Consider the following 15612-nt stretch of genomic DNA (forward strand, 5'->3'; position numbering starts at 1 on the left):
TCCCAATAGCAGAATTAACAGCTGTTATTGAGGGTATGGAAGAAAGTGCCTTTCAGGGGTAGACTTTCCTTAAAGATGTCAAGAGGCATACTTCCTACTCCCTAGTTTCTCCCTGGATGGTTGGGATGTTCGTAGTTTTCATTTGTTTTGTCTTCTGGAATATGCCAAAACCTGAGGTGAACTCAAGCTCCTCCCGCTGCTCCCCATCCTCCCACTCTCCCCCTCTGATTCCTAAAACACAGTGCTTCACAGTGAAGCAATCTATGAAGTGAGTTGCAGTAACAACCGAGGCAAGTGGTGGAACTGAGCCGACAAGGCCAAGTTCTGTGTCAAAACAGAACATAAGAAACCAAGCAAAACAGTCAGTGGTTGGTTTAGCTTAGCTAATGTGCAGGCGCAGTGCTTAGAAAGGATTGTCTTAGGTTTGCCTCCCTACTGCTATGAACTATTCTTTAGGTGGCGTGAAGAGATGTAAAGGAAGGGAGAGAGGAGAGGCATGGTAAAGAGTTTACTTATGAAGTTGATGCTGCTCACAATACTGTCTGTTGGTCAGATAAATTGCATAGTGCATGTTTAAAAAGAAATGGACTGAAAATATGGCAAGCAAGAAAAAAAACAAGCGTGGTATTGCTAATGCAGTTGCCCCGCTGGGCCTGCTAAAGGCGTGACGGGGAAGGTCATGGAGTCACCTAAATTGCCAGATTTCATCCTCCAGCTAACATGAATTTTGTGACAAAACTTACTCTTATAATCACCACTGCCTCTGTGACACAATTTTGGCCTGCTGGTGGTGCTACAGGGAAAGTCTCGGAATTACTGAAACTGCCTTTTAAACGTTCTTCAATATAAGCTGAATTGAGATCAAAATGTTTTGATTTTTAAATTCAACCACCAAAAGAAATCACAAGTAGATCACAAACGGCAAACTGCCTTGACATGGTCGGCTGGTTGCAGGCATGGCAGACTGCTCACTAATAGTAATGGGCATTGATTTGATTGGTAGATGAGGCAGTGCAAATTTAAACAGTAGACCCAATCAAAAAGCAATCTTAAAATTTGCATGCATACTGCCAGATGAATGGAGCCTGTCATGCTGTAGAGACAGCTCCTACGCTTGATGGTGTTACACTCAAATTTTTCCCAACGGCTTTGCTGACCTGCGCTGTCTGGAAATCTGCCAAAAGAAAACATTCCTGCATGGTGAAAAGCAACAGAATGAAAGTTACATTCTTACATATAAGCTTTTTACCAGAAAGAATGTATGCAGATGAAATCCCCCCATAAGCGCTCACATTTTGATTAGTAACTGTAATTTAATTACATTTTTTTCTCACTGACTCTATGTGACTGACTCTGAAGGCCGATTTACGGTTCTGCGGACACTAGATGCAACACGCACGCAATTGCTATGCAGATGGTGTGTGCCTCTCATGCTTCTGCGTCCTGTCGGTCTAGTACACAAAGCAATTCCCCGCCAATAGGCTATATTATTATCATATTGTTACTAGGGCTGGGCGATATGGACCAAAAGTCATATCCCGATATATTTTGGCTGAATATCGATATACGATATATATCCCGATATTTTTTCCGCAATGTGAGAGCAAATGTTCAGTTAAGTCAAAGCCAAATGTGACATGACGGGGCTGGAGCTTTTTTGGGTTGTAGATGGCTTGCGGCTGGGGCTTCTGCAGTGTTCCTGGTAGTATTTGGGGGGCAGGAGCTGCTACAGCAACGTCCTCTCGCTCGGCCCTCTCACCTGCCGTGTCTCCACTGAGAGGCCGAGTAGGAGGAAGGTTCCTGTAAAGTTAACGGGCGGTTGCACGACCATGACCGGGGCATCAAAATGCGTGTTGTTAAAAAAGCCTGTTGTTAGCGTTAGCTAATGTCCACTAAAACTAATGTTAGCGCCCCTAAAAATGCCGACTAAAAGTGTGTTGTTAGCGTTAGCTAACGTTAGATAGCACGTTAGTGTTAGCTTGGTAGTGTTGGCCGTGTTGCTAGGGACGCCTAGCGTCCGGCTATTTTGTTGGTTTCTGTTGACACTTAGGGTGGCCATACGTCCGGATTTAGGCCGGACAGTCCGGAATTTAAATGCCTTGTCCGGCGTCCGGCGCAGCCTCAAGCCGGACGCTTATTTGTCCTCCTTTTTGGAGTTGCACTTGAACGCAACGCTGGCCCGGACTGTACATCGATATCAGTCATATTTTTTGTCATAGACTTTTAAATTACAATCCAGAAAGTGCATTAATTGGATGCGCGTTAGTTTTTCTCCTCCTGCGCTGCTGTGTGCTCATGCCGGAGTGCGTGTGTGTGGCGCTGTCTGAAGTCTGAAGTCACTGGCTAACAGCAGCACACTGGCTTAGCTTGTCTATTCAGAGAAGAGGGATCACTTCGGCTTATTTTTTTCAATCTATGTTATCACATGCATACTACTGCTCATTCATTGGTAGCTGAATTGTTAGGTCTGTTTGATAAGTAATTTACATTTTTAAAATAATAATTTAAAATATTGTTAAATAAAAAAAAAAAAAGCCAACATGATGCAGGTCAAAGACTAAAAAAGAATATTGACTAAAACTATTGACTAAAACTAGACTAAAATACTTTGGATTTTCTTCGACTAAAACTAGACTAAAATGCCAAGACTTTTCGTCGACTAAAATGTGACTAAACAAAAAAGAATTCAAGTTGACTAAATATGACTAAAAGTAAAAACGGCATTTGACACTAGACTAAGACTAAAACTAAATTGAAAATAGCTGATGAAATTAACAGTGGTGGACCCGACTCGACACCCCCCACCCCCCCACCCCCCACGGCCCGCATCGCCACCCCCCAAAGTGTCCTCCTTTTTGGTGTTGTGGAAATGGCCACCCTATTGACACCACATCTCGCCGAGAGTAAATCCAATCAGCACCAAGTAAACCCCAAGCCCCACTCGGGAGTTTTTCGGGGCCGCTCAGAGTCCCTACCCCGAGGCAGGGCCGTTTTTAGCCCCTGTAAAAGTTAAAGAACTCTCTCCTTCGGGGTAGTTCCTGCGGTGGAGACACGCGACAACGGCCCCAGCCCCATGAAATTACTCCGAGAGTGCCGGAGTGTTTGTTCCTGCCCCGCCCCTCCTCTGTGCATGACAGAGGAGGGGCGGGGGGGGCAGTGCAGAGAGCTCCAGGTCAGCAGCGCAGCAGAGCAAGGATCACAGCGCAAATTTGAACTATATCGATATATGCGATATAGTCTGATTCCATATCACATTTAAAAATATATCGATATGATTTTTATATCGATATATCGCCCAGCCCTAATTGTTACCTACACTGACAAGCCCTTTCAAAAACCTTATTTGTGGCAGTGTAAATAAACAGCAGTGTTTTTACAAAACTTACTTCTTTTATTTTCTCAAACAAATAGTGCAAAACAAGGTGCAAAAATAATTGAAATGTGCACATCAAGTACAAATGGTGCAAAAGAATTGAAATGCGCAAATCAATACAAACAAATGGTGCAAAGTAGTAAGGTGAAAACTATTGGAATGTGGTACTACAGCAGGTAGTGAAGCCAGAGGGGTGAAATGCTGGACATGATGTAGTTCGGCAGACCAATCATAGCTCTTGTTTGTCTGCGTAGGGTCTGCGAAGGGTCTGTGTAGTTACAGTTTTTTGGAGGTGTGCAGCAAATCTCTGTGGCAGTCGCAGAGGTCCTGCAAGGGGCGCATTTGCTACGCAAACCCTGCGTAAGCTAACACGTACACAGAACCATAAATCGGCCTTAATACAATCACTTTTATTTTGTAATTTGAATTAGATGTAACTAGTTACTCCGCAACACTGGCTGTCAACTTGTGATCAAATCAGGATTGATGTTAATGCCAGGGCAGGACAGCCCCCAGATCACCAGTAAGAACTGACTTGGCTAGGCAACATTTGCCTGAAAGCGTGCGAGACATCTGTCATAGCAGGCCTACAGTTGTTTCCACAGCATTCAGTAATATTTTTTTTATTGAGAAGTAGGGTAGATATAAGCCATCAGTATCTTCAAACTGTAACCAACTGAAAATAATCTATTTCGATATTTTTATAAACAGCAGGTGTTAGCTGTATTTTGAAGCATGCACAGGACTCCCTGTATATGGAATCTCCTGTAAAACTCCAGTTATTAGCTCAGGCTTGTATTTGTTTCAGTCAAGAGCAACTGGCCTATATTTGGTACCTGCTTTTATTTCCTTTTGCACAAACGTATATGCACGAACTCAGACTTATTACTCAGCAAAAAAGTAGAAAAATAAAAGATATTAGAGGCTTTAGGGCATATTTTTTTCTCTCACACAAATATGATCCATGATTTGAATCTTACTACTGAGTTTGTTTTTTCTTCTAGGCTACTCATAATGTATTCTACTTCTAAACCTTAACTGACACACATTAGACACCCACTTCATTGAAACGCCTTACTTTGTGTTTATTTGTCAAAACATGTAGCCATGCGCGACCAATGAAAGGAACTTAGCTTTTAATTGGGACTCTGCTTTTGACTGAAGTTTGATGGTATATAAATAGGCCTATATAGGCCAATACTGAAGGCAGTGCTGATGATAGCCTATTGTATGTGAATACTGGCTTTCTAAAATGAAAAGCATTCAAAGTTGTGGAGGGACTGAGAAATGATGCAGTTGTGTATCTTGGTTGTGGCTGCATCAGGTAATCTTTCTTTTGGAAGATGATGGTAGATCTTGCTGTCATTCATTATTCCCAATATAAACAGAGCAACTAAGTCTTAGCAGCCCAACCTCAGTGACATCAAATTTCTGGCATCACTGTTGTGAAGTGATATCCAGCAAGTGCTTTGCAAAACACTAATGAAGTGAGTAGTTATCCAAAAATGGAGGCAGTTTCTGACATGTTTTTGATTACACCGGAAAAGCCCCATTGTAGCTGATGGGTTGTCCACACTGCTGTTAAAATGCATTAAACCTGACCCCAACTGTATGGGCTCAGAAAGTTGCCATCAGTAAAGATCCAGCTAGGCCTTTTGTGGTAGTTGTGTGTAGTAGCTATTGCTCTGTAGAATGCTAATTCACATCAGCTTTGTTTCCTATGTTGCTGCGATGGATGGATAGATGGATGGATAGGCTACTTTTATTGATCCTGCAGGAAATGTGGGCATCCAGTACCTCAGTACAATAAATAAACACAATACGATACATACACTCCAAATTAGAAATGCTGTGTCTAAGCACTTACACCTGATAAATGCCCACGAGAGCAGAAACATTTGTAATGGATGTTTACTCAATCAGTGTTACAAGATCCAGGCTGTCTTTTGCATGTAAGACTGTAAGGCCTGATCACTGTCAGCTTCACTGATAAGCACTGGTTTGCTATGGGTCGCCTCTTTTTTGGGTTTGTTGATTTTGGATAGCATGCACTGTCAGCTAGCAGCTCCTGTAAAACTTCACTGTTGTTGAATTTTCTTTCTGTCTCTAGTTGTCTTTATGCGCCCTTCTCATATCATAGCCTTCTTGTCATTGTGCCGTGGTCCAGTTGGGAAAAGCAATTTCTTTTCCTTTTTTCAGTATGTGTTAAGGTTGTAAAACATGAGCTTGTATGTCAAGATTTGGTTGTATGCCATTGTTTAGTTTTGAAATACGAGAACCCACCACCGTTTCTTCATCTGAATTCCTGAGACTGAGACTTTCCCTAATGAACATACATATTTCAGCGTTAAAAAGCAGCTGTCCTCTGCCTCGGGCAGAATACCAGCAATGGACACTGGCATGAATGTTTTTGGACTATTAAATATGATTTCATACTGCCACTATTTCCAGTTGGAAGTTTTGGAAGTAGTTGCTTGTCCAGTGTAAATGGGCTATCAAAACCTGTTTAATCATCTTCAGTTAGGCATATCTCCACTTGTTTTTTCTCTGGAAATTCAAAGAATGGAATGAAAGAAATGATTGTGTCTTTGTTCATGTACCTGCTAGATACTGCAAAGAAAAAACGGCATGTGATCAACAGATACAAAATGCTCACATTTGCTATCCTGCACTTCACTCACTCACTTCAACTGGCAAAAGCTGAAAGAGTGAAGTGAATGAGTAGGCTAAATGATAATAGAAGTTAAATATAATCCCCTGTGTGTCTATTAAAAGAGGTGTTCACTAAATTCTCACAATTGACTTCATTTATAAAGGGGCACTCAACCCCATAGCTTTGTGTCTGGCTGAAGAAACCTGTTTTTTCTAAGTTTAGAGGTCATCCAGTTCAAAGGTTTTTTTTTAATTTTTTTATTTCAATCAAAGTTTGTACCAAAGGAAAAATGAGATGTTCAGGGTATCTTTTCTGGTCCTCCTATGGGTTGAACTTTCTTCAGGCTTTCCTTTAAACACAGCTAACACTGTCATTTCATCTGTAGCATTTGGTATCTTTTGATTGCATGGCCCGGCAACTTTGTGTCTTGCGCTGCCTTCTCTGCCCTAAGGCTCAGTGGAGACAAAAGCTTCTCAAGTTGAACACAGATTCTGATGTGCCCTGTTGTCTTCACTGGCCCCTGCTAGTTGGAAAAACTCTTGGCTCTTCAGGCTCCTCACTCAGATACAGTTTGCTTTTGCACCTCCTCCCTCCCTACCTTTCCTTTTTTCCCTCCCCTTAGTCTTGCCGAAGTGGCTGTGCATGCACGCTGGCAATGAGGTCTTTGAGTTTAAAGAAATGGATGGTGTTACTTTTTGAACTAACTGAGCATGCTCTGTGGAGACCTTCTGAAGTGAGGGACCGACAGAGGGAGCCACCGGGTCACATGACCAGCGAGGTGAATGTGCATGCGGGGAAAGAAAGGAAAAGAGGAACAATCTGTTCGAGCCTCTCACTCTCTCTCTTACACTCTCTCTCTCTCGCTCTCTCTCTCTCTCTCTCTCTCTCTCTCTCTCACACACACACACACACACTCCCTCCCTGACGCTTTCTCCTTCTCAGTGGAGGCCATGAGAAGAAAGCAGGTATGATGCTTCCTGCAGGCACACAACTACCACAGGGAGAGACATGCTAGCTTTACTCTTTACCCTTGGTTGGTTTGAATGGTCTTCTCAGGAGTCTTGGGTGTCCATCCCAATGTCTTTTAGCAGTTTTCTATTAAAATTAGAATTAACTGGTTTGAAGCTCTGCTGTCTTCTGGTGAGATGTTTTCTTAGTATCATGTACTTGACCATTCCTGCTGCTTTAACAGCACCTCTGATCATTTATTTTTCCTGATTCATGAAATCGGGGAATTCTCTCAGGTAGCAGTGGTTCTGGCTCTGCTACCTGATGATTTTGGATAGGAACACACACAACAGTGCTACATTTCCGACAAGACAGAGGGAGATATGAGCGTCTGGCATCTTGGATCCTGTTTTTGTGAGCTCCTCATGTCTTACCACGCTCTTTTGTGTAAGGGGATCAAAAGCTGTATTTAGAGTAATGAAAGTGCAATGGAAATGATGGCATCCGTGATACAGAAAGAGAAACCTGAACTCCTAGAGATGTGGAGCTTACCTTAGTAAGACTCATTCTCCTTTTTTCACATATTACCATTTGTTTCTTCCTGTTCCTCTCTTGATTTCTGGCCATTCTATATTGCCTCAATCTATCCTTCAAGAACAGTATAGTGAGGTCCCTTGGGAGCAGATGTACAAACTAGGCCCTGCTATATGATGAGAAATACACCTAAATGTAGGAGCACAAGACTGCTGTATCTGAACATCAGTCCAAAAGCTGCATGTGAGCCTGTGGTGTGAACCTCCATTTTTACCGGTGGCAGGATTTGGTTTTTTTTGAGCAGCTTACTGAGTGAAGGTCAGTCATCTTCTGTGTGAGACCTTGCCTTGATACAGTTTGTACTGTTAGTCATCAGATGAGTAAACAATTGGCCTTTTCTTTATTTTCTGATGTAATGCAAAGTAGAAATCTCATCTCATGTTGGTATTTTGAAATAGATACTTTAAGCAAATCAGTAAGGCTACGTGGCTGCTCTCTGTGAGGCCGGGAATACAGCTGTGTAGTTTTTTAGCTATTCAACTCTGTGTGTATGGGCTGTTGGCAACCCTGAGCTGTTAATCACACAGTAACAACTGATTGTGTAATGTGTTTTTGCTTGCTCAGGTGGCTTTGATACTTGGATACACTTTCAGGCCTATGCAGTTGTTCTAAAGATAGGATAAGTCACTACTTCTCACCATGTTGTGGGGTCCCAGATTAATCGGGGGCAGAGGATCACAAATAGCCTAAGTTGGAATGATTTAGCCATTAGATATGTCCACAGCTATAGGCACACTGACACCACGATATTTAATGTATGAAAATATTTTTCCAGTAATTAATTAGCTGATTTGCAGTGTCAGAGCTCTGGTGTACATATATGCAGAACAGATTCTGAAACAAAGAGCTTCCTTGTTGGAGCTTTGGTCTCCTCTGTTATCATGTTCAGATTTTTCTCTTGCTGTGTATTGGGCACTCAGTTAAGTCTCTTGATCACAATTTTATAGGCTTGGATCTACACTGGAGCTCCTCTTTCAGTAACCCCCTAGTACCATCCATGAGTCTCCTGAACCTACATTCCCCATCTAGTGGAAAACTGCTGCAATGGGCACACTGTCAGTAAACAATCTGGTTACGAAATGGCGGAGATCTGCAGACAGCCTTCTTTCTCTCCCCTCCCCCTCCTTTTCTTTCTCCAGTGTGTATGTTCCACTTTCAACCACTAGGGGGAGGGCTGAGGACAGGGTTTCCTGTCCAGTGCTTTCCTAAATCCATTAAAAAAAAAGAACTGAAAGATTTTTCTCTTCACCCTTACATGTGCTGACTAGATTCCTTGATCATTCCTCTCAAAGCCTTGCCCCCTACTAGATGTTCTTTGTGAGAAACACCTCAGTATTCACAGAAGCTCTTTGTCTGACCTTGTGCATGACACACGAGTTTAGTGTTGATGATTGAGTCTCTGAGCTGAAGACAGGCATATACACTATCCAAGTGTGTTCAGTGAATGGTTTTGCTAATTTATTGTCATTGATTGTATAGAGGGACTTTAGTTGAAGCCATCAGTCAGAACAAAAGTTCTCCCTAAAGCAGCAGTTAAATTAGTCAGTCAGTTTGACTGTCAGGGCCTTTGGTGAGACTTTAACTGGTTGGAGCAGTCAGTTGAAATGAAACCTGATGCAAAATAGTGTCTCTGAATCTACCAGGCCGTGTGTTTGGTTATGTAACATGGGCTAGTTTGGAAAATACTGTCTTTTTTTTGGCACAGTAAGAAGCAATACCTGCTTTTTATTTCAGATAGCAGCCTACTCACCAGATGTGATAGCTCAGGAACAAGAACCTCCCCCAATACTTTAATGACCCACAGGCCTTCTTGTCTATCTTTATTCCCTTCCTCTAAGAGTCAGAGAGGACTGTGCAGACCATAATCTTTTCACCAGATACTGCTTATATTGATCCTGAAGGGCAAACTGACATCGGTCCACTCAGCCTCTAATGAGTTGCCAGGATGTAATGGGTGTGAAGGGGGGGTTACTTCAACGTGGTGTACGTGATGTGAGGCTGGGACTGGGTGTTGAGTTATGTAGCTCAAAGCGAGGCTAAGTTCTCTTCAGAAAATGAAAGCAACATGGGCGAGAGTGAGACATACTGTTGTTATAGCTGCTCACCTGATGGAGCTAAAGAGATGGGCCTCTGTCTTTGCTGGTCTAGAGAAACGGTTGTGGTGTGAGTGCTATATAGACAAAGGGAGCAGCTGAAGTGAGAGTGCTGGGTGGATGGCCTGGTAAGAGAGAAGAGACTACATCACATTTCCTGGCATTACTGAGCCATTTAACCTGCTTCCTCCTCTGAAATGTAAAGATGGTCTGTGGGTGGCTGATTTCTTTTGAAGCTGCAGCAGACATCTACTGATTGGCTGTGGTGTAGTAAAAAGAGAAGACAGGCAATGCAGGCACATGGGGGATGCCCTCAATGCTTTGGCTTCCCCTTTGTCGTTGATCCTCTGGAAGGCACATTTCTGAAACACATTGTTTTGTAATCTCTTTGTCCTAAATCAAGGTGCGTTATACACAATCCACATCCATGCTTGGACCAGGATTTTTATACTTTCAGGATTCAGGATTATAATGATTATAATTATAATCAGGATTATAATTTTCAATAATATCTGTTCTTTTTCCATCAGTCTGCCGGTCTGGCCAAGCGCGGTGTGCGTAAAGGTGAACCCACAAGGAAAGAAGGAATGGATTCAGCCAGCAATACAGAGGAAACAACAGGTATTAGGTCAATATTTAGTAAAATATATGTTGACGGTTTAAAGTAATTCCTACTTACAGGATTAGCTTTTATACATTGGAATACACATTTTGACTTTGGTTATATTTCACAGATGACAACAAAGAGGCAGCAGCCAGACTGGCCTCTTCGCCCAGAGCCGAGGCAGTGTTAAATGGCACCGAATTTGATGACATCAGACACAAGAGCCCCACACACAGCTCTTCAGCAGGCAGCAACACATCATTATTGGTCAACGAGAATGGAATGCTGGAGACCGAGCCACCCCATGGCTCGGTTACTGGAAGCAATGGATTAATCCTCAGTAAAAAGCAACAGGAAGGTGGCTCTCCAGCAACAGGGTTGGGAGTTGCCCCTCATAGGACCAACTGGTTGCCTTCCCGCTCCACATCAGTGAAATTTGCACCAAAATCTGTCCCGTCCTTGACGTCTAGTCATGCACAGAGTTTGGATGTACTAAGGACTGACTCCAGTGCAGGAACCACATCGGGACAGGGGACATCAGACACTAAAAATGGCACAGCCCCCTCTCCTGCCCCTACTCCACCACCCGTCACAATACACAGAGCACGCAAGACCATGTCCAGGCCTGCTGTCAGCGCCGCACAAAAGGTAACTCAATAGCTAATAAGAAATAGAATGGAAGTTTATCTACACTTATCAATGACGAGAGATTCAGAGGAGCTTTTGTAGTAACATAGTGGTTATAAAGGCTTTTGGCTCTTGTCATCTGCAGCTTCTTAACAGGGAACTAAGGGAAGCAAACAGTGCAAAAATGGAGAGAGCGGAGAGTCATGTTGCACCTGAGGCGCAGAAGGCCCCACAGCAGTCTGCTCCACAGAACCAGCTACCTCAGAGTCCATTGGACATGCCAGCTTCAGCACAAGCAGCTTCATCAGCTTCATCAGTTTCACCAGCACCTCCGGCTACAGCCCCGGCCCCGGCCCCGGCCCCAGCCTCAGCCCCGGCCCCAGCCCCAGCCCCGGCCCCGGCCCCAGCCCCGACCCCAGCCTTGCCCCAGCTAGGTTAGACAGCACTGAATCCAGTGACTAAATGTACATGATACAAACTGTCAGGTGACATTTTGTACTTGTTTGTCAGATGTCCTCATGAAAAGTAAGTTTGTCCTTGTGTTTTAGAGGAAATAACCAGTGGTTTGCCCACTGTCATTCTCTAAATTTGTGTGTTGTTCCCGTCTTGTGCTTTAGCCTCTTGCTCCCGAGTGTTGACATCCCGAAAAAAGAAGAGGAGAATGGGAATGTACAGCCTGGTTCCCAGGAAGAAAACCAAAATACTCAAGCAGAGAACCGTGCTGGAAATGTTTAAGGAGCTACAACACCCAGACAAGAGCCAACAGGTCATTTCTCCTCCCGTTTATTAAAATAAACAAAAAAAAAAGTTTGAAATAATGCATATGCCTTCAGTATGCCATTTGGGCAACACCACATATTGGAACAAGGGACAAATCCAAATGACTTTATTTGTCAAGTACAATGCATGTCCATGAATGTGTACAGTATGTAACACAAGTACTTACTGGCACATAACGTAGGACTGTGCAAGGCATACTGTGGACTATAGACTTTGTGTATCATTTTATCTTATCATATTTCATCAGTATTATCACCTATTCAACATTCATTCATGAATGTTGAAGGGATGAGGGATTTTCAGGCAATATGACTTGCTGTTTCTGAAGCTAAAATGCATGCAATTATATTGAATACACAAGCATGTTCTTGGAAGTTGCTCGATTAGACCATTGGCTAAATGTCCAAAATGGAAGTATACAGTGGTGTACTCTACACAATGTTTATAGATAATCCTCTCCTCCCATTTTTTTCCTCACCTCATAGGTAAAACAAGTAGGAAATATCAATGGGGAGAGAGTAGAGAATGAATCTGAGGAGGACGAGTCGGAGGATGTAGAGGAGTCCGAGGAAGAGGAGGGACAGCAGCCCACAGATGACAGTGTCACTGCTGGCCAGGAAACAAGTAGAACATCTGAATCCGTCTCACAGGTTGAAACAGAAGAGTTTTTCTTTCCATTTTGTCATGCCAGTTACATGCAGAATGATAATTACTTTTTATACATTAGATGTAGTAAGAAAGCTGAATTGAGGTGCTAAGAATGTTTTCTGCAATCAAACACATCTTGTATGGGGGAAATATAGAAAATTTGCTTACATTTAAGCTGATATTGGTCTAAGTGTAAGCATCCACATCAGACAGCAGAGGAGGAGCTGAATGTGTCCAGAGAATAATGTCGGCAAAATTCTCACCGCCAGTCTTCTCTCAAATACGCTTCAGACAAAGAAGCTGCTTAAAAATCGCACATTCCTTCTTGAAGGAATTATAAGTCAGAGGCTGTCACCACAGTGCCATCACAACACTGCTACGATTTTGGCAGTGCATTCACTTTCTCCAAAACAAATGACAATGCAAGCTTCGATGCCTGCTTATTATTGGTTACATCTTCCAATTTTATGACTCATTACTCTCTCACCCCTGTCAGTAACATGGCATGTTATGTAGGACATTTGAGATACATTGTTAACGCCAGCTGACTTATCAATCAGTTAAAGGTACTGTCACCTCCCTGTCTTTTTTTTTTTTTTATGTCTAATTAGTTGTACTGATCCATTTATTCTTTGCAGCCCAGCTGATGGAGAAGCATATATGATGATTTCATTTAATTTTCCAATGTCTGCTCATTCAGTCTACATTGGGATGCACACATAGCTATTTCGGAGTGATTATGAATTGCTATTTATTTTTTGTCAGTGAACAAGGATGCTTTTTCCAGAAGGGAATGAAGCTTGGCTTGTTTGATGTTAAATGAAGTTTGTTGTGTTCCTTCATGGAGCTGGGAGATGAGCAGGAGTCTGACGAGTCCGGTGAAGAAGAGGGGGAAGAGGAGGGAACAGAGTCGGACTTGGTAAGATTCATTCAACTCCTTGCTGTTATTAAGTTTTTATTCCAATAAAAACGTTAAAGCATTCTTTAATAATGATGGATATTCTTTCTTTTGTTAAAACGGTTGATTGTTTTACAAACTGAAATAGTGTAGTGATGATCTCCATCTGTTCTTTCAGAATTTCATTTTGACAATGAAATCTTAATTGTGTGCTGTGTCATGATTCCACAGAACTGCACAAGCCTAATTGCATTGGCCGTAGCATTGAGATGCATTTATCAAACAACAAAACCCAATCTCACACTCGTTTTCTTTGAGTGAGGGCTGCCCAGAGTGCAGCTAACGGTGTGAACAAATGGTTTCTCCTCTCCTCTAGCTAACAGAGTAATTGCTGTCCATTATTCAAATTTACTTATGTAATTTAAAATCAACTCTCTGCCTTAGAGCTCAGAGTCCAGTGTGAAGAAGAAAGTGAAAAAGAAAACAAAGAGAGACAGTGCATGGCTCAGGCCGTCCAGAAAACGAAAAAGGAAGACAAAGGCCAAAGGTAATCACTGCCAACCCACTACATCTCCATGTTTTTGCTGTAATTTATTTTCTCACTTGTTTTTTTGCAATTTCCCATTAAATGGTATATGATAGCCGCATACCATTTATGTCATGAGGAGCCGACCTTCTCCATTCCCAATGTGTAATTTCCTTGAGTCAGTGTTGGTATGCATGTTGAGAGGAAGGTGCATATTCCTAATCTCATCTGATCAACATCTATAAAAATCTTAAACTTGTGGTGTTTGAGGTTTTTTAAAGGGGGACTTAAATTCCCTGAAATGCTTGAAACCTTTAAAAGAAATTTTTATGGGTATTTTTTGCTGTGATACTGTTTTTTTTTTTTTTTTTTTTTTTTCCCCAAGGAAAGGAATATTTTTATACTTATCAATATCAATGTAGCTTATATTGACTGTGGCTGTAGCTTAGAAATACGACCCTGACTGGCTAGGTGGTGGCACTATAATCTAATAAATACAGAGATCATACACACAGTAGTAGGCCATAACTCCAGCAGGACACACTGTGCAGCTTTGTCAGTAGGAACACCCATGTCTGCCATATTGATTATTTTGCATGTCTGGCTTTTTCTTCATCATTGGCTGAATCACCACAGAGCTGTGCAGAAACCATCTATAGACTGAGATGAAAAATATCAATAGTATCAAAAATACCATTTGGTATTTTGATAACTTACAAGATTTAGCCGATATTAACTAATAAATTCCTTAGCAGGTGTGACCTACAACAAAAGCGCTATGAAAAGCTTTGCCTCTTATTCACTCTCATGCAAAACCAGTGGGGCAAAAAATCCATTATTTCCCAGTGCTGTAGTAACTTTAGTGAATTCTTCACTAGAATGTGCATAATGTATATTTGTTCAGCTTATAGCAGCACTTCTGGGTGATGTTGACCTCTCTGAGAAAATCCAACATGGAGGGGGTAACCAGTTATGATGGGGCTGTACCTTTGCTGATTACAAAAATCAACAAAAGAGAGAAGCTGTGCTGTTGGTAGCTGCCTCAAACAGACATAGATGTTGAACAGTAACAATAAGAACAAGAAACTTTAAATGTAATGTTAATCTCCCAACACATCCAGTCATGGCCCATTTTTGCTCCGTCTAGCAAAAGAAATCCATTGGCCAAAAATAGGTCTGACCGCCCCATTAGTAGCCTAACATGCTGTATATTTCACTTAACTCACATGTGCATGAACCATAGCATTGGCGCTTTTGGCTATATCTTGTGGTTTTCTTCTTTATGCTCCTTCTTTGAGGCTGGACATGGAGAAGTACTTTCTTATCCTTGACCTCTGCTGTGTGTTTGTTAACCCCTCCATGTTCTCAGGACCCGAGGCACTGGCTCAGCCCCAGGCTGCAACTCAGGCCCAAGCAGAACCCAGCAGGGAGTGCACCGACATTCCCCCTGAGTCCAAGAACCTCAAGCCCCAAGAGTGCACACCTCCCTCGCAGAACCAAGGTGAGAGCTTGGAAGAATGGGGAAACACTTAAGAGCTGTTTTTGCCTCACCTTGTGTTCAGGTAGACAGTTTACACCTTTTGTTTTTCTCATATCCACATTGAGTCATAGTATTTGGTGAAGTCTGAATGTAAAGAAAAATGTGCAATATGAGATTTTTGTTGCATGGTTTGCCATGCAACAAGAGTTTTTGCTCAGCACCCAAGTCGATTGAGCAGGAAATATGAAAAAACAAACAAAACAAAAAACACACACATTTTAATATGTAGCACTCAAGCCAAAAAAAAAAAAAAAAAAAAAAAAACCTTGCATGAATACGACCAAGTCACAGTCGAGTACCTCCGCCTTTTACTAAGGTTCTGGAAAAT

General features: G+C 42.2%; 1 protein-coding gene across 3 annotated transcripts in view; it reads left to right on the plus strand.

Moving 5' to 3' along the window:
- ehmt1b (euchromatic histone-lysine N-methyltransferase 1b) overlaps positions 1-15612 on the plus strand; it is a 42653-nt gene that overhangs the window by 9064 nt on the left and 17977 nt on the right. For all 3 annotated transcript variants that reach the window (XM_030066136.1, XM_030066135.1, XM_030066137.1), the window contains exons 2-9: positions 10192-10282; positions 10396-10913; positions 11038-11326; positions 11510-11658; positions 12158-12322; positions 13168-13239; positions 13663-13765; positions 15114-15245. In XM_030066136.1, coding sequence (XP_029921996.1) covers positions 10249-10282; positions 10396-10913; positions 11038-11326; positions 11510-11658; positions 12158-12322; positions 13168-13239; positions 13663-13765; positions 15114-15245 — 1462 coding nt within the window. In that variant the 5' untranslated portion in view covers positions 10192-10248. The remainder of the gene's footprint in view (positions 1-10191; positions 10283-10395; positions 10914-11037; positions 11327-11509; positions 11659-12157; positions 12323-13167; positions 13240-13662; positions 13766-15113; positions 15246-15612) is intronic.

This window comes from Myripristis murdjan, chromosome 12, assembly GCF_902150065.1.
Source record: "Myripristis murdjan chromosome 12, fMyrMur1.1, whole genome shotgun sequence".
Classification (NCBI taxonomy): Eukaryota; Metazoa; Chordata; class Actinopteri; order Holocentriformes; family Holocentridae; genus Myripristis; species Myripristis murdjan.